This window comes from Pseudonaja textilis, chromosome 1 (assembly GCF_049901715.1).
Source record: "Pseudonaja textilis isolate UNSWEBS1 chromosome 1, rPseTex1.2, whole genome shotgun sequence".
NCBI lineage: Eukaryota > Metazoa > Chordata > Lepidosauria > Squamata > Elapidae > Pseudonaja > Pseudonaja textilis.
Genome location: NC_141990.1, coordinates 73482244 through 73505299, shown reverse-complemented (window position 1 = coordinate 73505299; position 23056 = coordinate 73482244). Strand labels below are relative to the sequence as shown.

The 23056-nt window shown below is 39.6% G+C and overlaps 1 protein-coding gene across 1 annotated transcript in view; it reads left to right on the top strand.

Moving 5' to 3' along the window:
* Positions 1-23056, top strand: part of KIF25 (kinesin family member 25) — a 37900-nt gene that overhangs the window by 10674 nt on the left and 4170 nt on the right. Inside the window, exons 6-11 of the mRNA XM_026704999.2 lie at positions 2412-2479; positions 4498-4572; positions 6981-7130; positions 9102-9278; positions 17463-17617; positions 19523-19699. Coding sequence (XP_026560784.2) covers positions 2412-2479; positions 4498-4572; positions 6981-7130; positions 9102-9278; positions 17463-17617; positions 19523-19699 — 802 coding nt within the window. The remainder of the gene's footprint in view (positions 1-2411; positions 2480-4497; positions 4573-6980; positions 7131-9101; positions 9279-17462; positions 17618-19522; positions 19700-23056) is intronic.

Below are 23056 nucleotides of genomic sequence, written 5' to 3'. Positions count from 1 at the left end.
ACTTTGAATCTGGGGAGGCCCAAAGATTTTTGAAAGTCTGTGGTAAATAAAATTAAAAGTCATTTCCACTTTGTTTATTTGCTAGAAGACCAAGCGATTTCCTCTCTTCTAGGGTCTTGTGTATTTTGGCTTGAAAACCAAGACTTCGATTCCAGAGGTTTAAAATATGGTTTAGGTTTTTATTGAAAAGTAAAGCACAGGGCTTCACTGAAGCTCATTCATCCTTGTAAAGCCTTAGAAATCTTATTTTCCTATGGATGATTTTGGCTAACTGCGCTCAAAAGGAATGAGAGAGTGCTATTGCTGTGGCAATGTCTTACCTTACTAATTCAAAATGAAATATTGATTTAATCAATTTAAAAGAGCAGAGGTCTGGCTTGGCTTTCCATTCCTTTCTCTTGTTTTTGTTTGCTTTGCAATGTGGCTTCCTGCTTTGTTAGCGAGAGCTAAAATAAGTAATTTAATCAACAGTCTTTTCCAGGTTTTAAAGCATGTAGGGTTACCGTATAATTGACTGTAACAGAATTTGAACCCAGTTCAAAGAGGAACTGTTGGCAATATACCTACTTGACCCAGAATATGGAACTATAACGGGTGTGTTTTCTGACTATAGACTACAGGCAAGTTATGACCACAACTGAGCCCAAAGGTTCTGTTGCTAAGCAAGACAGCTAAATGAGATGTGACCAATTTTACAACTCTTTTTTCAAGTATTGCAGCTATTAAGTGAATCTGACTTCCTCCATTGACTTTGCTTGCTGGAAGCCAGCTGGGAAGGTTACAAATAGTGATTACATGACCCCAGGACAGTGCAACTGTTATAAGGAGCCGCAGTGGCACAGTGGTTAGAGTGCAGTATTGCAGGCCAACTCTCAGCAGTTTGATTCTCACCAGCTCAAGGTTAACTCGGCCTTCCATCCTTCCAAGGTCGGTAAAATGAGGGCCCAGATTTTTGGCAGCAGTATGCTGACTCTGTAAACCAGGCATGTCAATCTGGTGGCCTGCGGGATGAATGAGTCATGTGCAGGACACACCCACCCCGGCTCTTCCCAGGCAAAAACCATTGTGATATGTCACAATACGTGACATGATCAAGATTGTGTTGCTGTTCGTGGGCAGGAGGTGCGGACAGCTGAGGTCTTGGAGAGAGAGGACTCCAATGAGGGGCCTGTGTGTGATGCATATGTGTGGTTAATCCCATGCAATGGCTCTGTTAATTGCTATTGTTGGATGTTGTTCTACAGCTGCTGATTCTAGTGATATGGTTTTTTTTTAAAAAAAAATAGTTTCTTGTTTTTGCATACTTTATACTTGTAGGCTGCCCAGAGTCATTAAATTGAGATGGATGGCCATCAGAACTTCTGACTGGTCCTGGCAGACCGGTAGGAAAATTTTTGACTGGTTCAGAGAACTAGTAGGGAAAATTTTGACTTACCTTGCCCACCCGTCCCTCTCTTACCTCTCACCTCTCTTACATTCTGCTGTTTATTACCACAGCTGATTCTTGTGGCAGAGTGGATTGCCGTGCCTCAGCTGAGGTAAAAAATGGCACAGCTCACCACAGAAGGGCCATCTTGGAGCCCTGCGTGTGTGTGTGATTCGTGTGTTTGGCCTGCGCGCATGGTAGGCACGCCTGCACAACTCACTAGCCTTGATTCAGAGGGCATAGCTTGAGCACTGTGCATGCATGTGCGAAGCGAAGCAAGCTCCAAAACGGTAGGAAATTTTTTTTTTAAACACACCACTGGTGCCATGTGAATTGTATTAATAAATACAGTAATATTTTCTTTATTTATGTCTTGCCCTTCAAAACGAGAATCTTTTCCATCCTCTGGTTTGGCTCATTCACAAAGCTGGCAATGTTTTTTCAGGTTGTTTCCTATTTATTAATATTTTTTTAAACGTTGAAAAAAACCCTTCAACATGATAGTTTTGGAGGCCTAACCAAATGCACTTCTCTGCTCTGCGGTCTCCCTCAAAAATGAGAGACCTTCCTGGTCTCCAAGAGCTGAGAGCAGAATAAAGAGGCAGGCTGGAGGTAGCCTGGAGTTTATCTTCCCCAGGCCTCAGTCGTAGCCTTCTATGTAAGTACAGATATACCATATGGTCTTCCCTCTAACTTGTGTAATTGTGTAATTGTGGTAGAAATACAGAGAAGGATGAAGGTCAACCTCACACAACTGTGTGTGGCAGCTCAAACTGCAACTCAAGCCCACCTCCTCATCTCTCCCTGCTGAGACCCTACCAATCGATGTTTCAGAGACAGGAAATGGCAATGTGGCTTCCACCATTTGGAAGTTCTTAAAATTCTGACTTTGTGGCAAACCTTTAAACATACTTTTTTTTTGCCATTTAGATCTTAATGATACATATTCTAATTGTTTCCACCCTTCCTTTCTTTTTTTGGCTAGGAAACCATCTTAGTGAAGTGCAGCCGTCCTGGTCATGCTTTGATAAACAAGACATACCAGTTTGAAAGGTGGGTGGTCTCAAGAGCAATTTTGGTGTGCGCTATTCCTTTGAAAGAAAATGGGATTTGCAGGGAGAACTGATAACAGTCTGTTAGTATCCCAAGATTCCTTTGGGGACTTCCCCTTTAATCATCCAGGCTTAACATTTGGAACGAATAAGAATTCCAAGCTCTCTCTAAATGGAAAAAGCAGATGGCTTTATTCCCATTTCTTTGAATGCTGTAGAATATCAGATTGATTTTTTTTTTAAATACATAGTTGTGTTACCTCTAAAATAAGCTTCTGATCAAGTGAACCCCCGTTCAGGTGAACTGTTCCTCTACACCAGGGGTCTCCAACTGTGGCAACTTTAAGACTTGTGGACTTCAACTCCTAGAATTCCTCAGCCAGAATTCTGGGAGTGGAAGTCCACAGGTCTTAAAGTTGCCAAATTTGGAGACCCCTGCTCTACACAGTACAGTTGTATTTGTTGTAACATTCATCATATGGACATACAACTGTACTGTATTCACCTGAACAGATTCCTAGAGCCACACAGAAAGCAAACAGGTACAGGTAGTCTTCTACGTACAACAGTTCATTAGGTGACCCTTCAAAGTTACAACTGAAAATATTGGCTTCCATCTATTTTTCACACTTATGACCATTGCAGTAGCTTCCCTACAGTCACATGATCAAAATTCAGATGCTTCGCAACTGACTCATATTTATGATGGTTGCAGTGTTCCTGGGGTCATGTGATCATCTTTTGAGATCTTCTGACAAGCAAAGTCAATGGGGAAGCCTGATTCACTTAACAATCTAATTAGTACCTTGTCAACTGCAGTGATTCCCTTAACAGTGGTGGCAAGAAAAGTCATAAAATGGGGCAAAATTCACTTTACGGATGTTTCACTTAACAACGTAATTTTGCACTCAATTAGGGTTGTAAGTTGAGGACTATCTGTACTCCCTTTGGAAACAAAAAGTAATTGAGAAAAAATTAAAAAGAGCTTAACTCTTATTCACCCTGTGTGTGTGTGTGTGTGTGTGTGTGTGTGTGTGTGTGTGTCCATCAATATACTATGCAAACCTTGGGGTAATAGAAATTGTTTTCCTTGTCCTAAAAGAACAGGTTTGCAATATGACTAAAGCTCATTGATCAATAATATCTTGAGAGGTTAAAATGAACTTCTTGCACAAAACATTTTAGCAGTTTCAGCTGATGCATCACCTCTAGATTTCTTTGATGGAGAAAGCTTTGTCAGACCTATCTAGCTCTGGTAACTATCCTTATAATGTGTGATGCTAGAATTGCCATAAAATCATGCCAGTAATTCTAATTGTTGGACTGGGGGCTTTGATGATACTATCCCCACCGTCCATCACATTGGCTTCTATATGTCAAAAATACCCTTTTTAATTCATGATTCCCTATGGTGCTCAATGCCAAGTTACTCGACAGACCATCTCTGTATCTATTTTTAACCTCTTTATAGGTATGGTCACAGTGTTCCCACCTAAGGCCATATTTATCTCTTCGGTTACATGTCTACGCACTGTTAATATTCTCTTTTTCTCTCCCCCCCCTCTCTTTTTTACAATTAGAGCTAACTTGACATTTTGTATTCATTATTCATTATTTCTTTTTTATGCTTTGATCCTGTTAGTCTTGAAGCAAAGCTGCGTGGAACTCAAAGGCTCTAGTTTCTTCCTTTTCTTTTGGCATTTCTATGAACATAAAACATAGACTGTCTCTAGAAATAGGTTGTAGTTGTCAAGGGCCCATGGCCTTGGCACTCCTCAGAACATTTTAAATGACTACCATCTGATTGTTGGAATATGATCGTGGCTCTACTGTTCTTCTATTTTAATTTCCTGATGTCTGACATAGCTTCAGAGTGGGCGTAATTCTTCCTTACTCAGGGGCTTCTGAGGAAAATTGGCATTGTTAAACTAACATAAAGACTGCATTGAGTAATTTTATTCTTGTTCTTATTCCTTACTGTGATCATTGGTTGAACGAATCTTGTTTTATTTTTCTCAGAGTTTATAACACATCTGATTCACAAACAACAGTATTTGCAGATATTTCTCCTTTGCTAACCTCTTTGCTGGATGGGTAAGTAAAATTGAAAGCAAAAAAATAAGTTCAGAACTATTTCAAGAAAGACATGATAATATGTGTGCCACAGCAGTATGCTTACAATCTTTTCTCCTAGATGGTAGAACAACTAATTAAGAATGCTGTAAATTAAATACCTCAAGAAGAATCAGCCCCATAGAAATTTCAGTGAATCTCTAGGGCCCATCAAAATGACAAGGCTGCTAGTTTGTTTGTTTTTTACCTTTTAAGTGGCACTAGATCACAGAGAAAGGATTCCTTCCCCAAATGTTGTTTGTCTGCACAAATAACCACATTTTCTACTAATTGCAGTTACCGTAATATACTGATTGGGGAAGCTTTGTCCTCAACTGCAACCAGCTTCTGTTTCAAAATATGGTACCTACTTTGAAACATGTCCCCCCTCCCCCACACGCACACAGTTATTACCATTTGAAATCTATTTGCATTGGATTGTGATTGCTCAATCCATATTTTTGATTAAAGGTTGCATTCTACTTCAAGTACCTCATAAATAAGTACAGAAAAAATTACTGGTTCAAATAGTACAATTACACATCTTCTAATTCAGAGTGTCAAACTCAATTTCATTGAGGGCTGCATCAGGGTTGTGTTTGACCTCGGGGCCAGGCTAGACATGGCCAGATGGGCATAGCCAGCTTGATTTCACTCATGTTGGGGGCGCCTGTAGTGGCTTGAGCACTCGTCCAGCGAAAACAGACTCCCATGCTCCGTTTTCAGCTGTGTTGGCCTCCTGCAACCCTCTCCCAGCGAAAACAGAGCTTGGGAGGGCTGTGGGCAGCCTTCATGAGCTCCATTTTTGCTGGGAGAGGCACCATGGGCTAGTCCTTACTTATTTCCGGGGCGGCCCTGCGGGCCAGACCTAAGCACCCTGCGGGCTGGATCCAGCCCCTGGGCCTTGAGTTTGACACCCCTGTTCTAACTGAATATGTAAGGACCTTTCTTACAACTCAGAAGTACCGCACTGAGATCACAGAAGATTCTTTGCTATATCCTACCCCTTTTTTCTAATTTTTATATAAATAGCCATATTTTTCATTTCCCTTTTTCTCTGCACTATATATCCTGTTTTACTTATTGATTCATCATAACAGTCTTGAGAGTTATATTACTCTAAGCCTAGTTCTGGTTGGAAAGCCACAGTAACATTTTAGAGAATTTACTGCTCCAGTAGAGCATGAATCAATATGCTTTATAACTATGAAACCCTTACTGGTAGGTATCTGACTTCATTATAAAGCCTGTCCATCTGGGACACTATTTGGGGAATGTTGAATTCCTGAAAATACTGTGTCTCTGTGTTAGCGGAAGCTTGCAGGGCAAGTCTATGGTATTAAAGCAAAAAATGTACATTCAGATTTGAGCTTAAAAAAAGTTTCTAAGCCAGGCATCACAGTCAGATTTAAGTGCATGCTCTGTGCTACACAGTGTAGCAGGAAACAGGATCTTGTGAACGAACCATGCTGGCATTATTATAGTTCTTTTTTTATTAAGTTTGTAAAATGTCCTCAGTGATCCTCTAAAGCAGAAACTGGAGCCTTTTTTTGGAAGAGGGAGGGAGGGCTCTGGCGCCTCAATTCCATTTTATAAAAAATGTCCACCATAAGACATAAACGAAGTGGCCATTGTCACCAAAGTGAACAGGGCTTAGACTTTTAGGCTTTGGAGGAAGAAATTAACAAACGGAAAGAATGGGTGATTGTGCTCCTTATGTTAGTGCACACACCCAAAATCTTGTCTGTTGACAATTGGACATATTGCGGTCAGCTTGTGAATGGAACCCAGTCTCTTGCCTCTGTTCCAGCTGTTGGATCCCAGACTCAAACTCCAAGGAAGGAATGGGAAAGCATTATATCCTAAAAACAGTGATCTGATTTTGCTTCTCCCCTTCGATTTTTTCTACTCTATAGCGTCCTGCTAGGAAGGAAGAAACTTCTTTCTTCATGCATAGAAATTTTCAACTGGGTAAATGAGACAGGCAGGTGTGGTGTTTTTACATTGATTATTCCAGTACTAGAAAAACTTCCTTCCAAAGTTTAGTTTTGGCCACTTAAAATTTGCCTTTAAGAATAGAGATAATAAGGAAAATTATGGGCCTGTGCAAAGTTGGACAGGTTAACTCTAGAATTAAAAAAAATACTATGAAACGTGGAATAAATTTTATCAGTGGTTGCCTAGAAGAAGGCAAGGTAGAAACATACATACCTATGATGATTAGAATAGTTAGTAAACAATATATCAAACAAGAAGATTGTAAATGATGAAGTAAAATTTATATATGTATAGCAATTGTAATGCTAGAACGGTTGCAACGTGTTGCATACTTATAATTAAAATAAAAAAATAAATAAATCATAAGAATCACTTCTCTCTCTACTTTTCAGGTTCAATGTGTGTATTATGGCTTATGGGCAGACTGGCAGCGGGAAAACATACACAATGTTGGGCCCGCAGCTTGAAAAAAGTTTTCATTTCTCAATGGAAGATGAGACAGAATTAGGAATCATTCCTAGAGCCAGCAAAGAAGTATTCAGGTATTGATTATATTGAACATTCGTGACTAGCTATGTCTGTATTTCAGTTTTCCTTCAGAAAAATTATCTGCTTATTACCATAAAGAGTCTCAAAGTTGCAGTTCCAATCAGGGAGACAAGAAGTTGCGGGGGTGGGGGTGGGGCATGGATTCCAACAATGCATTCTTTAAAAAGCTTAATAAAATCCATGTCTCCAAAGGATATTGTAGTAGATTTTTTTACAATTGGTCTAAGAGTGGAAAGTTTCCAGAGTTGTTTGGCAGATTGTTACAGAACATAAAGGCCTTTCTGAGGAAGTTGCTGTGATGTAATCATCAGCCCGATGACAGATGGACATCATTAATACATTTACTGTGTTGGATCTTATTTTTCCTCAATCAGTCATGAAAAGAGCAAATCATTTGAGTGGAACTTGAATAGTTCCTGTAGCCTATAGTTTAAATAATTGCGAACCCCCATTCAGAAAATATGCAAGTGGGCATTTAACACTTATCAATACACTTATGATAAAATAAATCAGCTGACAGCAAATGATTGCAGTTTCAGTACAGAATTATTCACACTTTTCATTTACAGTGTTTCTGTACAAGTCTGTCTCTGTTGCAGTGATTGATGCCTTTTCTTCATTATTCTTTGTGATTTTCAATCAGGGCTTTGTATATTTACTGTACAAATAGGCTTCTTCTTTTTACAATTATCAGATTGTTCTTTGAAATTTGGGGGGGTAGTCTTTTAATAAAGGATAATGGCAGATGTGCACAAGCAGCTGGGTGCCCCTTCCACTTCTGAATCAGGCACTGTGTGTTCTACCAAATACCCTTGAGCATTTGAATTATTGAGAGATCAAATGAAAAGTGCTATCTGTCCAGGAAACTAGTGAACTTGTACACAGATAGTCTGAAAATGTGAGGAGAGTGAGTTGGATGTGGACATATGCCAGTGGAAGAAACTTTGCTGGCTATGTTTACTGCAAGTTGTCCTATGGAAGACAAAGCAATCAATAATTTAAACAGGAGTCTTGAAACTGCAGTTCTTTATGCAAGCTATTGCAACATATGACTTGAGAGTTTGTACAAAAACTCTGAGACCTCATATGCCCGAGATTGAATATAACACCTTGAATTGCTAGATATATGTTGTTACATTTCAATTCTAGTTTCATACAAAGAGATCTACTACTAGTTCTTGGGAGTGGGGAATTGACATGCTCAAGCAGCCTTCTAGTCAAAGAAGACCTTGTTTTGGTTCAGCCTGATATATACTGTAAATAAAATGATAATTGTACACTAGACTTTGAATTATCCCTGTATCTTCTTGGGTCAAAAATAGAATGTCTATGTAAAATATCTATAAAATACATCTATCTATAGTACCCTTTGACCTTCCAACAACTTAACATAGAAGATTGGCAATGCATTTGTTAATAAATACATTAATAATAATTATTATAGGATATTTTGCAATATTTTGTTAATGTAACCTTACAATAAAATAAAATTCATTTATCTAGTCATATCTCTAGTCTACCTGGGAGGGCCAATATGTGCAATAATAATAGTGCAATAATATAAATATTGCAGATCTGAAGGCACAGACCTCCTACCTCCACTTTTAACTGCTTGATCCATTAGGGTCTTTCTTAAGTTTCTATCTGACTGCTAAGCCACTGGGGTCTATCTGTTTTATCTGAAACAGAAAACGGATCTAGCATCACTTCCTCTCCTTTCCTAAGATCATCCACACATTCCATTAAATCTGCAGAGCTCTACAGCATATTACAGAATAAGTAGTGAATAAATAGTTTGAATCACATTTTGGAAAAGCTCAAGTATCTCAGAAAAGCAACAAATATCAAAGATTATGGACTTTTAGTATCCATTCAAGCTGTAATAATCTGCTGGATCACAAGAATAACTTACTTAGTTTTTTTAAAAAAAATTTCAATCTTTCAAGCCCTTTTTCTTCTTTCAGGCTTCTTTCAGAAAAGTCATCAGGAAGCCATTGGGTTGAGGTTTCTGTTGTAGAAGTGTATAATAATGACATTTTTGATCTTCTGGCCAAAGACAACTCTGGAAGGCTGAATGGTATCAAAAGGGGTATAATGACAAATAAAGAAGGAAAGAATGATATTCCACTTCTTACCAATGAGTGAGTACTCAGGGAGTGTCTTTGAGTTGCACAACTTGTTGTACAATATATGTCATTGAGCATTGTCAGAAAACATGAACTTAACATCTATCCATTCCATATCTGTTTGTGGCTTATTAGCGTTGTAACAGGTTTTTAACCTCTTGATTGCATGGAAACATTTATTCTATTTCCTCTCCCAAAGTTTATGTAATTTAAGAATATCCAAATGGGGAAGGATTATAAAGGCACATGCAAACTCCACTCTGGTATTTCTATGTGTACAGATCCTCCTACATTAGGACAAAGATACAAAAAGGAGTAATAAGCAAATATGACTCATCTGTTTGGAAATCTTTATAGCATTCAGGAGACAGTTTTCCAACTTTAGGGCTCTTGCAAGAACTGTGGTGGCGCAGGTACTGCAGGCTACTACTGCTGACTGCTGGCTGCCAACAGTTCGGCAGTTCGATTCTCACTGGCTCAAGGTTGACTCAGCCTTCCAGCCTTCCATCCTTCCAAGGTTGGTAAAATAAGGACTCAGATTGTTGGCAATATGCTGAGTCTGTAAACTGCTTAGAGAGGGCTGTAAAGCACTGTGAAGCGGTATATATGTCTAAGTGGTATTGCTATCTCATTTGGGCCCATAATTGAGATACATTTGACTACAAGATTAAAAACAGTAGAATACCATAGTGTGAAATAATGTGCAAAATAGTAATCAGAGAAAATTGCTGTCAGTGAGAACTTTTCTGTTCTCAAAATGGTTGCTTCAGCTTCACTAAATCCCAATTTAGTAGAAAGCCAATTAGTGAAATTGCTATCTGTTATCCTTTCTTTTTCACCCAAGATATTCATAATCAGTCTCAGCTTACCTTTGGCTTTTCTTCTGGGCAGGTGGGCACAGTTTCAAACAAAGGTATGAATCTCCCTCACACTTAGTCCAAAGCTTAACCACGATGGCAGCTCATGAATGTAAAACTGCCAGACAGCTGGCCCAGGCAGTGATTGTGGAAACTCTCTAGTTAACTTTGCACATGTTGTAGGCAAAGTTAACCTATATGGATTTCAAACGATCTCTTTCCACCTAACATTTCACAAGCTATGTGCCTTGAGCTGATGGTGAGGTACATTGTACAATTTTGTTTAGACGGGTTTTATGATGGTCATTTATCCCAAAGGTGCTTTTTTTCAAGAGGCAACTGGACTTTCTGCTTTTTCTTTTTCTCATCCAAGAAGCTTGTTCAGATGAATGAGAAGAGAAACGTCTGCAAAGAAAAACAAGAGTGGCCAGTTGCTTTTTGAAAAAGCACCTTTGAGACAACTATGACCTGGATGACTGAGAATATACATCGGGGGTCCCCAAACATGGCAACTTTAAGACTTGTGGACTTCAACTCCCAGAATTCCTCCTCCAGTCATGTTAGCTCAGGAATTCTGGGAGTTGAAGTCCACAAGTCTAAAAGTTACCAAGTTTGGAGACCTCTGGTCTACATAGACTAATCACTTAGCAACTGTTTGAAGTTATGACGGCTTCCCCCAGAGGTGGGATTCTACTGGTTCTATCCGGTTCTTTAGAACCCCTTGTTAACTTTCTAAGTAGTTCGGAGAACCAGTAGTTAGAAGCAATTCCATTTGCTTTTTTCCACCTTTATTACATTCTTGGCAGACAGCCTAGACCAGGGGTCGCCAACCTTTTGGACCTCAGGGACCACCAAACTCATAATTTTAGATCCCAGGGACCACTAACTGGTGCTGTGGGCGTGGCCTAATTTGTGAGTGTGGCTTGGTGGTCATGTGACTGGCTCGGCATGGCTTGTATATAAATATTATAAATATATAAATATTGATTTTTTTTATTAAAAAAAGAACAACTTTTACCCAAAATCAGGCAAAGCAAGCAGGCAGATTGAGTTGCTCACAGAATCATTCAGTGATCTATCTATCTGCCATCAGCTAGCTCAGTCTCTCAAATTTGTTCGCCGTGAGTCTGCACTGAATTTGCTTGCAAGCAAACCTTCAGTCCTAAGGGAGGTTCGGCTGTGCTTAGTTAGAAAGCAAGAAATCCAATCATTTCCTGCTTCCTAGCTAATCTAAATCTCCCAGCAGAGCAGAACAGATGATGGTTGGAAAAAGGAAAAATAGCACTTAGCAGACAAATTTGCTGGGTAAGGAGTGAGTGGGCGGGGAGGGTTCCCACGGTCCATGTGGGCTGAGCAGCCTTGAGTTTCTGTGCAGCCTGGATTAATTGCTTTGGGGGGGTGCTCTGGGGGTGAGAATTCTCTGTGGCCCACCAAAATTTTCTCACGGCCCACCAGTGGGCCGCAGCCCACCAGTTGGCAACTGCTGTCCTAGACTTCCTGTCTCCGAAGCTTGTGGGGCTTGGCTTTCTTAAAGGGGAAGTGTTGTTTTAATATTTTTACACTGCTGTTGGGAGAAAATACTTCCCTGGACAATCAGCACTTTGAAGAAATAATTGAATAATGAAGCAAAGCTTTTAGTGACAGGGAACCAAGATGAGTGACATTCACCAAGGCTTCTTGGCTAGCTAGAAGGATTGACATTCAAACATGAGTTTACATACCCTTTCTGAGTTTTGGTCTAAAACTGGTTTTTGGTGAAGATTAATTCTATGCTTGGTGATATTTAATCCTATGTTTATTGATGGGATAATTTCCCTATTCAGCTTCAACAAGCAACAGCTACTGTTGTGATTTAATTGTTTGTATTGTGTTTGAATTTTTTCTTGCCTCATGGTTCCTTTTTTTATTTGGGAAGGAGGTCTTTCTCACTGCTTTAATACTATCTGACACTGTCCTTTTGGGGTATACTTCCAAGAGGCAGGATGCATGCTTGGCACTGATTTTTTTTACTGCCTTTCTCGGGGGCATGTGACCTTTCCTTAAATCTGGGTGATTTTCTTAGGATATCTTGTGAGGTGAGTGAGACTAGCTGGTATTTTAAGTGTTCAAATGGATCTAAGGATTGCTTCTCCTGGGTGTGCTTTTTCTGGAGAGCTTAAATGACCTCTCTGTTAAAGGGTTTCACTTTATGAGCAAGAGTAGGCTGTTTGATAGTTATCACTGCAATTTAACTATTTTGATTCCTCAAGGTGCTTTGGCACCCTGCTGATTTGTAACTCTGGCTTGCAGGTATTTTTAATCTAATGATTGGTATTTAGGGCAGCTTTTTGCAAGCAAAGAAGCTTTTTGTATTTTTGTACAGGTAATCCTTGACTTACAACAGTTCATTTAGTGACCATTCAAAGTTACAATGGCATAGAAAAAAGTAACTTATGACCATTTTTCACACTTATGACCGTTGTAGCTTCCCCACTGTCATGAGAGGCCAGGCGAGGAGAAGTGCCCTTTAACATGAGTGATGTCGAATTGACCGTGCCCACCCAGTCACATGACTACCAAGTCACACCCTCCAACTAAGCCACGCCCACAGAACCGGTTGTTAAAAAGACTGATTCCCACCCCTGGCTTCTCCCCCCCCAAATACTTATGACCAGTTTCAAACTTCCAAAATTGAGTGGGGGGCATAGTCACATTTTGGGTGCTTTTCCGTGGGTGGGGAGAAGCAGCCCATAGCAACGGTTGGTTCACTGCTGCAAAATAGGACATACAATCAGATTCAGTCACATGGCGACCCATGTTACAACTGTCACAACTTACAACTGTAATAGCAGGGTTCAAATACAGCCATAAACCGAGGATTACTTGCCTATGGGACTTTGGTATAGGAGAACTACAGATGATTCTAAGGAGCATTTTGCTCTTTCTTATGTTAAATTCCAAAGTAAATTCTGTTTCTGACCTCATTGGAATTGAGATTTTTTTTTTCTTTTACTGCTCCTTCAGCTTGCAAAGTTGCGCTGGACAATGCAAGCATTTCGTGTACTGTTTGGCAGAGGAAGGGAGAGAGGGAAATGGAACTCAGACACAACAGTCCTTTTATTTCCTTTATAAACTATAATATACTGCACCCACAAAGGAGATAATTTAAGGCAGTATTTTTGTCTGTGGTTTTTACTAACATAAGTAAACCACTGGAGCTTTGTTTATGTGTTTCCCTGTCATTGCCAAAAAAGCCTTGATTTAAAAATATGCCAAACACACTGAGGGTTGGGGAGTCTGAGCAGACATAATTCTCTCCATCTGGTTTTATAATCTGCATATCCTGATCACAGAAGGGGCGGGGGGAACCTTGTTGTTTTTTTTTCACAATCATGGTTGGAACATTTCCTTAAGGCTGATATTTTAGGGGCAGTAAATTTTCCTTTTATATTTAATGGCTAGTGGGAGGGGAGCTGGATTCTGTGTCATTAAAAACTTTTTAAAAAACATTTTTAAATAATAAGTGCATGATTAATTTGAAAGGGGAATAATATTTTGAGACTTCAAAGGTTCTTTAAAAAAAACAACAACATCTGAGCTCGTAAATTTTAGTAAGAATTAAATAAAACCAGATAACTGTTGAAATTTTGTCATCTTCTAAAGTCTGTTTTAAAAGTGTAGCTTCCCTTTGTTCACAGCACTGCAAGTTTTGGCCCATTTCTCCAGTTTTACTGGAATGGATGGGAAGGGTTTTAAAGGACAAAGCAAGTACCATCAACCAGCATTTCTCAACCTCAGCAACTTTAAGATGTGTTTACTTGAACTCCCAGAATTTCCCCACCATTGCAAAGGACTAGGCATAATCTTCCATCTCTTAAAACCCTATAGATAACAGATAATCAGAGTTGGAAGGGACCTTATAGATCATCTAGTCCAACCCCCCGCCCAAGCGGGAGACCCTACACCATTTCTGACAAATGGCAGTCCAATCTCTTCTTGAAAGTCTCAAGTGAAGGCGCTCCCACAACTTCCGAGGGCAAGCTGTTCCATTGGTTGATTGTTCTCACTGTCAGAAAGTTTCTCCTTATTTCCAGGTTAAATCTCTCCTTGTTCAGTTTCCATCCATTGTTCCTTGTCTGGCCTACAGGAGCTTTAGAAAATAGCTTGACCCCTTCCTCTCTGTAGCAGCCCCTCAAATATTGGAAGACTGCTGTCATGTCTCCCCTGGTCCTTCTCTTCACTAGACTAGCCAGGCCCAGTTCCTGTAACCGTTCTTCATATGTTTTAGTCTCCAGTCCCCTAATCATCCTGGTTGCTCTTCTCTGCACTTTTTCTAGAGTCTCAACATCTTTTTTATAATGCGGCGACCAAAATTGGATGCAGTACTCAAGGTGTGGTGCTCCACTATCCTTACCCTGATTTTGGTGGGCAAAAGTTGCATTTTTGGAAAGTGGCCATCAATATATCAGGTCCAATATAAACATCAAGTTGTTAAAGGTTCTGCTTTCCACTTTTAAACCAGGGCTCCTCAATCTGTGGGCCATGTGAACACACACACACCACTTGCACTAGCGTCGCTGTGAGTGTCACACTGGTGCTTGTGCCCCTGTTTGTGTTGCACATGCTTGCCCCCATTCGCACATGCATGCATGCTTATAGGCACTTGTCCTTCCCTCCCCCCTCTTGGCTGCCAACCCAGAAAGGTTGCGGAGCTCTGTTCTAAACCATTTCTTTAGTCTATGCTGGTTGTTGAGAGTTGTTTAGAGCCGTGGTGGTGCAGTGGTTAGAATGCAGTATTGCAGGCTAATTCTGCTGACTGCCAACTGCCAACAGTTCGATTCTCACCAGCTCAAGGTTGACTCAGCCTTCCATCCTTCTGAGGTCAGTAAAATGAGGAACCAGATTGTTGGGGGCAATATGCTGACATGTAAACCAGAGGTGGTATTCAGCAGGTTCTGACCAGTTCTGGGGAACCAGTACCAGAAATTTTGAGTAGTTCAGAGAACTGGCAAATACCACCTTTGACTGGAGATTTTACAGTATCCTTCCCCTGCCACGCCCACCAAGCCACGCCCACAGAACCCGTAGTAAAAAAAATTGAATCCCACCACTGATATAAACCATTTAGAGAGCACTGTAAAGCATTGTGAAGCATAAGTCTAAGCGCTATTTCTAGTGCTATTAGCTAGAAGTGAACGTCTGTCTTGTTTGGTGGTTTGTGATTCTGCTGCACAATGAATTAATTAAAAGTGTGAGGAGAATCTGCAGAGCTAAGTAGGCTTCTTCCTTTTGCATAACTGTAGGAAAGATGACAAAAGGAATGGACCACAAAGAGCTTGAATTAAAGCAGTCCCTTGCATTACTCATCCTCCTTCTCAACTATACAGCTGGCCTCTGGCCTTGCTCAGGCAACTGATGGCTAGTGTTTAAAAGCCCAGGATAATTTATAATTTGTATTGGTGCTCTGAAGTTTAAATGAAAGAGAACTGTTTGCAAAAGCTAAAATTTGTGTCATGTGATATAAAACTGATAGGAGAAAGAGATCTCCCTAACTGCAGTTGTTCCAACTTATAGCAGTTTTTTTTTAAGCATAACTTTGGGGGAAATCCATTAAGGAAAATATAGGGTTTTTTTCCAAAACATTTTTTACAGCTGAAACACATATGGTACGTGTTAAATTCCACACAATTAAGGGAAAAAATGTACCAATAAATGCACAAATTTATACAGAAAAAACTTAACTGTGAAAACCAACGTTTAAAAAATGGAAAACATTCATGGTTCTTGACTGCCCTGACTCTCTGGAGTCTAAAATACGCTATTGGGAGTTTGAATAATATTTCATCTGTAATGAATTTGTGTAGATAAAGCATGGAAAACCCTCAGTGCTCTCCCCCAAATATCATCCAAGCAGTAAAAATAAGTGTTAATTTTACTTCACTGGGTTAATCAAGAGAGTAAAATCAAGTTCTTTTTTCCCCAGAAGAGATATTTACAGGCAGTATGTTTGCCTTCACTTCAGCCACCATGTCAGTAGCATTTTGATTTGCACAAGTTGCAATGATATCATCCATGACAAATAATCTTCCAACCTCTGTTTGGTTATGGTTAAGGAAGAAAGAATCCTGACTTTCTGAAACAGTCTTTCCGCTATTAAGCATCTATTCTGTTCTGCTAAGTATGTCTTCATGTTTAGCCAAATTCTGCTTCCTTTGCAAATTCCACACAGTAGTCCTACTTTAACTTTGGGATAAGTTCCAAAAGATATGTCTACTGTTTGTGATCTATAACAAAAAACAGAGAGCAGTTAATACATAGGAATGGAAAAGAGAGACAGGAACCTCAGTGGACATGCATGCTGAACAGATGATTCCTAACCAAATCTCCTCAGTTTGAAATGGTTCCTGATATGGGCAGTGTTCCGGACTAGCAGGCTCGTAGCCTGCAAATCTGATTGGCCTGCTGAAAGCCGATCGTGATTGGTCGCCATAGACTGATGCGATTGGCCAGTAAATGGGCTGCCGCGATTGGCCCTGCCAAGAATGGCAAACTCAAATCGCCTTCATTGGCTGCCTAGCCGCAGCCAGCCCTATGTAAGGGGCTGCTGCGGCTGGGGTTAGTTGCTCAGATCTGAAGTCACAAATAAAGAGCTTGAGTTACTATCTGAGTCTTGCCTCCGTTCTTGAACCGTCCTCCCAGATATAACAGGCAGCATAGAGAAGCATCTATGAAGGAACTGATAATTGCTTTTAAAAACACAGTTACAATTAAGCAATCTATTCACTGTACTAATTTCTGTGAACATTGTCGTCCATTAATAATCACTGAATTTTCTTGCGATTTTACTCTTGATTTTTTAACAAAATGTTAGATGCTGACAGGAATCTATGTTTTCTTTTTGCGTGTGTGGTAAATAATAGTGAGTAAGATTCCACTTTCCCCAATCCATGATCTAGAATCAAATCTGAGGAGGATGCTTTAGACCAGTTTGGACTAAGATAGTTTTTTTCCTCAGCAATTGGCTAACCTTGGGTCAAGCTGAACTTTCTCTTCATAGCCCTTGTTTCGTTTCTTGAAAAATACATTGATTTCTCCAAGATTGCACTTTTGTTACGTATTCTGAAACGAAAAGGACTGTTGAAGCTTTTCTACAATATTGATTTAAGTAACAGTAAATGGCTTGTTAGAAAACAGTGTAATATAATCAGCAACGTTTCATTGTGAATACATTATTCTATATGCAAGCTCTATCATTGTGCTATTCCCATGGAGTATTTTGCTGTAAAATAATTCTAGATGCTCTGAGTTTTAGAAAAAATATCATTTTACATATATATATATATATATACATATATTTTCTAAGACCTGTTGAAGATGTTGTGGAATTCTTGGAGCTTGTTAACCAGGGTCTACAGCTGAGGGCCAAACAGTCAACCCTTGTACATACCGATTCATCTCGTTCACACCTTGTGATAACTTTGACAATAACCATCAAGGCTGCCACAGGGGATGATTTTGGTAAGAAGCTTGTTTATGATATATTTCATATATCTATATCTATATCTATCTATCTATCTATCTATCTATCTATCTATCTATCTATCTATCTATCTATCTATCTATCTATCTATATGTTTTCTTAAGTTTTCGCGGGTACTTACATGTATGGCATTCGGCTTTGTTCGGGTATTTTCCCACTTCATAGTAGTTGTGCTTTTAAAGCACAACTTTAAAAGCACAACTACTATGACATGGGAAAATACCGAACTAAACAATCATATATATATATATATATATATATATATATACACATACATACATACATACACACACACACATACACACCATAATAAGATTTCATGTGTTTGTGTGATTTTATGAAGTCCTTGCTCATTAACAGTAAGTGAGATTAGAAACTCTCAAGGTGCTTTTTCAAGAGGCAACTGGACTTTCTGGTGTTTCTTTGAAAATGTTTCACTTCTCATCCAAGAAGCTTCTTCAGCTCTGAAGAACAGGGGTGGGATTCTACAGGTTCGCACCTATTCACTAGAACCGGTTGTTAAGATTCTAAGCAGTTCGGAGAACCGGTTGTTAGAAGAAATTACTAGCCTAATCCTGTAAGGAAGATAGGAAGGAAACATTCTGGTGTTGCTTACAGAAACTGCCTCTCCATTAACTCTTATTACATTCTTGGCAGGACTAGACTTCCTGTCTCTGGAACTTCTCTGGAGGATTTTTTTCCCTCCTTTGCTGGTACTTTGCTTGTGTGGAGTGACCATTCAAAGTTACAATGGCCTGAAAAAAGTGACTTATGACCATTTTTCACACTTACAACTGTTGCAGCATCCCCACAGTCATGAGAGGCCAGGCAAGAAGCCTCAATGTGAGTGATGTTGAGTTGGCCACACCCAGCCAGTCACATGACTACCAAGCCACACACCCCAACTAAGCCACACCCACAGAACCGGTTGTTAAAAAATTTGAATCCCACCCCTGCTGAAGAAGCACCTGTGGGCAACCATGATCTGGATGACTGGGAATCTCCATAGACAATTAGAAACTAAGCAGCACAGTTGTGGTGTCATGCCATTACACCACTTAGCAACAGAACTTCCAGAAATCTCAGTTGCTGTCATTAAGCAAGGACTATGCCAATTGTTAAGCGAGGACTTCTATTTTCCTGCTGGCTTCACCATTGACTCAGACACATTGTGATCACAATTTGGGACTGTGGGACGTTGAGATGTAATTGCAAACCAGTCACCAAGTGCCTGAATTGTGATCATGTGCAACAGTTGCCACTATGAGGACTGCTCATAAGTACCACTTATGAGCTATCCTCATAGCTCAGCAGCATCATGACTTTGAACAGTGGCCGAACAATTGATCCTTCAGCAAAGACTACCTGTACTCTGCCTCTTTTCTGCATTTTGCGTTGTGACATCCCTACAAAACGGGAGGGCCTCACCCTATGATGGCATGATGCTGCTAAAAACATTTGATCCTGTAGACACCTCTGAGATTTCCTAAACACAGTTGTGGGGGAAGCCATATATAATTCCTAAGGAGTATTTTTCATACCCCAACAACAAAGCAACAAAAGGACTTTAAATTCTGTTAGTGAAGTTATCTTCAAGAGGACTTCTCCTACTAACAACTGGACAGGTCCATAATGAGATAGAAGATTCCTTAACTAGTCAGACTCTAAGGCATTTAGGGCTTTAAAGTTGAATTGTGTCCAGTAAACAATTGGCAAGCATCCATACGTTTTGGGCAGGCATCATATTATCTCTGTGTCTAGCCTTTCATTATTAGACTAGCTGTAACATTTTTAGCTTTAGGTCTGCAGGCCTTTTGAAATGATTCAAATCTATTGCATGTTTAATTTTCAAAATGAACTTTTTTTTTCTTATTATTATCCAGCTCCTCCCTGGACAGGTGACCATTCTAGTCAAAAACTAGGTAAGGAACATTTCTTCACTGCTGCTTGTTCTTCTAGAGCTTGTTCACCAGCACAGCTCTCCAGGGAATCAGTGGAGAGACCGATGCAAATGAGAACAAAACTTCAGCTGGTGGATTTAGCGGGCAGCGAAAGTGTTGGTAAGTTTGTGAAGAGGTAAGCCTAGTTTGCATTTAGCTTCCGAAGGTACGTGCAATATGTAGAAGCTCCCATCAGAAATCCATCAAATTAGATTTTTGATGTCAAGCTGGGGAATGGGAATAGGCAATGCTTGAGCAGCCCCCAAACCACATTTGTTTTTGTGTAGGTGAATAGGAAAAGATCAGGAGTGGAAAAAAGCTCTTTCCCCCTCCATTTGTTCTGAGGTTGGTCTTACATTAAATTGCTTTGTGAAGTCTCTTGGAAGTTTGACATTTTTCTTCTGTTTCTCATTTTGGTAAGAAACCCACTGAAAATGTCACCACCTTTATTTAATGGTTTGAAGCCAATTTTAGCACCAAGCTCATGAGGAAGCCAGGAGGCAGAATTTTTTTCTCCTGGAAAAAAAAAATAGAGTTCTAAACTGCCCTCTGATTTCTTTTCTCTTTTTATTTTTTCACAAAGCTTCAAAGTGAGTGTACTGATTTTTGTTGATGTTGTTGCCTTCTTAAAAATCAAGTTATGCTGGTGGCACACAAATGTTAGAACCCTGCTAACCATTTGCTTGACCTAGTTTTATTGTCCTCTACGAACATCCGTGCATTGCTTTACCCTAAAAAATAAAGTAAGGGAGTTGGTCAAGAACATTACATTTCGTGACCTTTGACTATTTAGTATTCAACCAGCTATACCATAATGTGCTGGTGCCCCACAGCCTGACAGTTGGTGTAAGTTGGTGTAAAAAGCTTCCATGGCTATGTGAAGCTTTCTTAATGCCAGTCCATAGAGTCTCATACTATCTTCCAAGGATGGGTTTCAAAAATTTTAACAAAGGGTTCTCTGTCTGGTTTCTGGGTGGGTGTGGCCATGGTGGGTGTGGCCTAGTCAGCCTCCTGGTAGGGGGGCATTTTTGCCACCCCGGGCTCCAGAGGCTTTCCTCGAGCCTTCAGGAGGGCAAAAATGGCCTCCCCAGACTCCGGAGGCTCTCTTGAAGCTGGAAACTGGCCCATTTCCGGTCTTCTCGAACTTACAGGAGGCACATTTTTCACCCTCCCCAAGCCTCCATGCGCACCCTGCACTTACCTGCATCCAAAATGGGCCTCATGGGGACTCCTGGGAGGGGAGGGGTAGGTGGGGCCAGCCAGGAGTGGGATTTGGGGATTCTCAGAACTGCACAGAATCTTAGCTAGGGGCTCTCCTGAACTCCTGCGAACCCCCAAGCAATCTTCCCATTCTGTCTTTCTATCCCAAATAGTCAGCATTTTGAGTTTGTTGAATGGTCAACCTCTAATCCCATTTCTGAGTGGTTTTCTTGACTCAAAAACTTTGGCAAATCTTAACATTCTTCTATCCCTCCTAATACTTTTTCTTGACAGATGGTTAGTTGGCTATATAAGGATAGTCACCCATGAAATCAGTTCATTTTTCATCTGTACACCAGGCCTAATCTCTTCATTTGGAAATGCAAGGGAGTCCCTTGGATGAACAAATCACCCCAATAAGTTAGCTTTCTGATTCCTCAGCTATGATGCCCAGCCAAGGAAGCTATGTTTGTGTTACTGCTAACAGTCCTGCAGTATTAATATATTTACTGTGTTAAACCCATTTAGAGTGCTTGCATGTTAAGATTATGCTGTTTAAGCAAAAATATTTGATATAGGATCTCCTACCATAGACAGGGAGTTGGACGAGAATAACTCCAAGGTCACTTCCCACCCTATTATTCCATGTTCTTATGTAAATATGCTACATGTTTGTTAAAACACACACTTAATTTGTGAAGACCTAGCCCTCTGGAGAAGACTCTAAGGCTGGGCAAGAAGGAGGGAGAGAGAAAGAGGACAAAGTAGATGGATTCAGTTCCAGGGTCAATGAGTTTTGGAAGACTTGAAGGTCCAGGTTAGGGACAGCGTATCATTGAGAAATATATCTCTGTGGAGTTGAAAATGACATGATAGCACATAATCAATTAGCAGAAATAAAAAATTGAGCTTCCTTATGGAAAATAATAGTAAGAGGAATATTAATGATTTTATAAACAATTTTCTGTTTTCTTTGGCTTCTACCTTTCCCAAATATTTTCTTTCTTTTTTTAACAGCACAGATTTTTTTTCTCCCCACTAATTCTGATCATTTCCTAAAGTATAAGCTTCTTCACCAATAAAGGCCACTTAGTTAAATGTAACCTTCCAGAAATAATGCTTTGAAAACTGAACCCAGGTTATAAAAGCACTCTTTTTGTAGCTGCCAAGTCCTCTTTTTTCTTTTCTTTCTGGTGGCTGTTTTAAGAGTAAATAGTGAACTTTAAAAAGAACTTTAAAGTTTGCTTTTTACACCAAAATGCTGTTGAACCACATTATACATTTCCACCATTCACTGATGACAACCATTTGATGGTCTTTTCCTATGAAAATCCAGATCTTGGTGGGAAGTATCAGATGGCATCATTAACTTCAGGGATGAATACCAATTTACCTATATTAACATTTATGTAATAAATGTATGAGTATAGCAAACCTAAACACATTTATTCAGAATCAAATCCAGCTGTATTCAGGGAGTTTCTCTCCGAACATGTTAGGATTGCAAGTGTGCTCTTAATCAGGATTACAGAAGGATTTTGCTGAAGTGATAAAGAAAAGGGAAAAAAAACATTTTACTTTTCTAACACTGAGAACAATCTTATCATGATTTTCTCTGTCACAAAATTGTCATGTTGTGGATACATTTTTACCGTAAGTTGAATTTTAAAACTGAAGAATTTATTTGAATTGATCATTGAACTATAAGAATGTCACATCAAAGTAATATTTGTGGTCAGTGGTTCCTTCATGTGATAAATGCTGGTTTGGTTCACTTGGGATAGAATTTGTTTGGAAACTGCCCAGAATTTAAATAACATGCGCAGCTATGTAAATAACTTAAATAAATAAATACTGTCTTAAAAATAATGAGAATTGAACCTCTATGCAAAAAAATGTTTTTTAAATTAAATCTGTGCTTATTTTAGATGTGTACCATCCCTCACAATTTAATAGTATTACCTTACCAGAAAAGTGCCTTCAAGTCATTGTTTATATTACTTTGTCTTTACATTGATATCTATATATCTCAAGCATGTTTTAAAGTGGACTGTATTGAAATTTGTCTCCCAAATTTTCAAAGAAAACAACTCAATTCCAAAGTGAGGAGAACAGTTGTTTCACTTGTAAGCTTTGCATCTTCTTCTTCTTCTTCTTCTTTTTCTTCAGCGTTTGTCTCGCGCTCGGGCGAGGTCCGCTACTTGTAAGCTTTGCATGGATCCCTTAAATTAACTCTGTACATCTTTTATTATTTAGATTAATCTTTTACTAATCTGG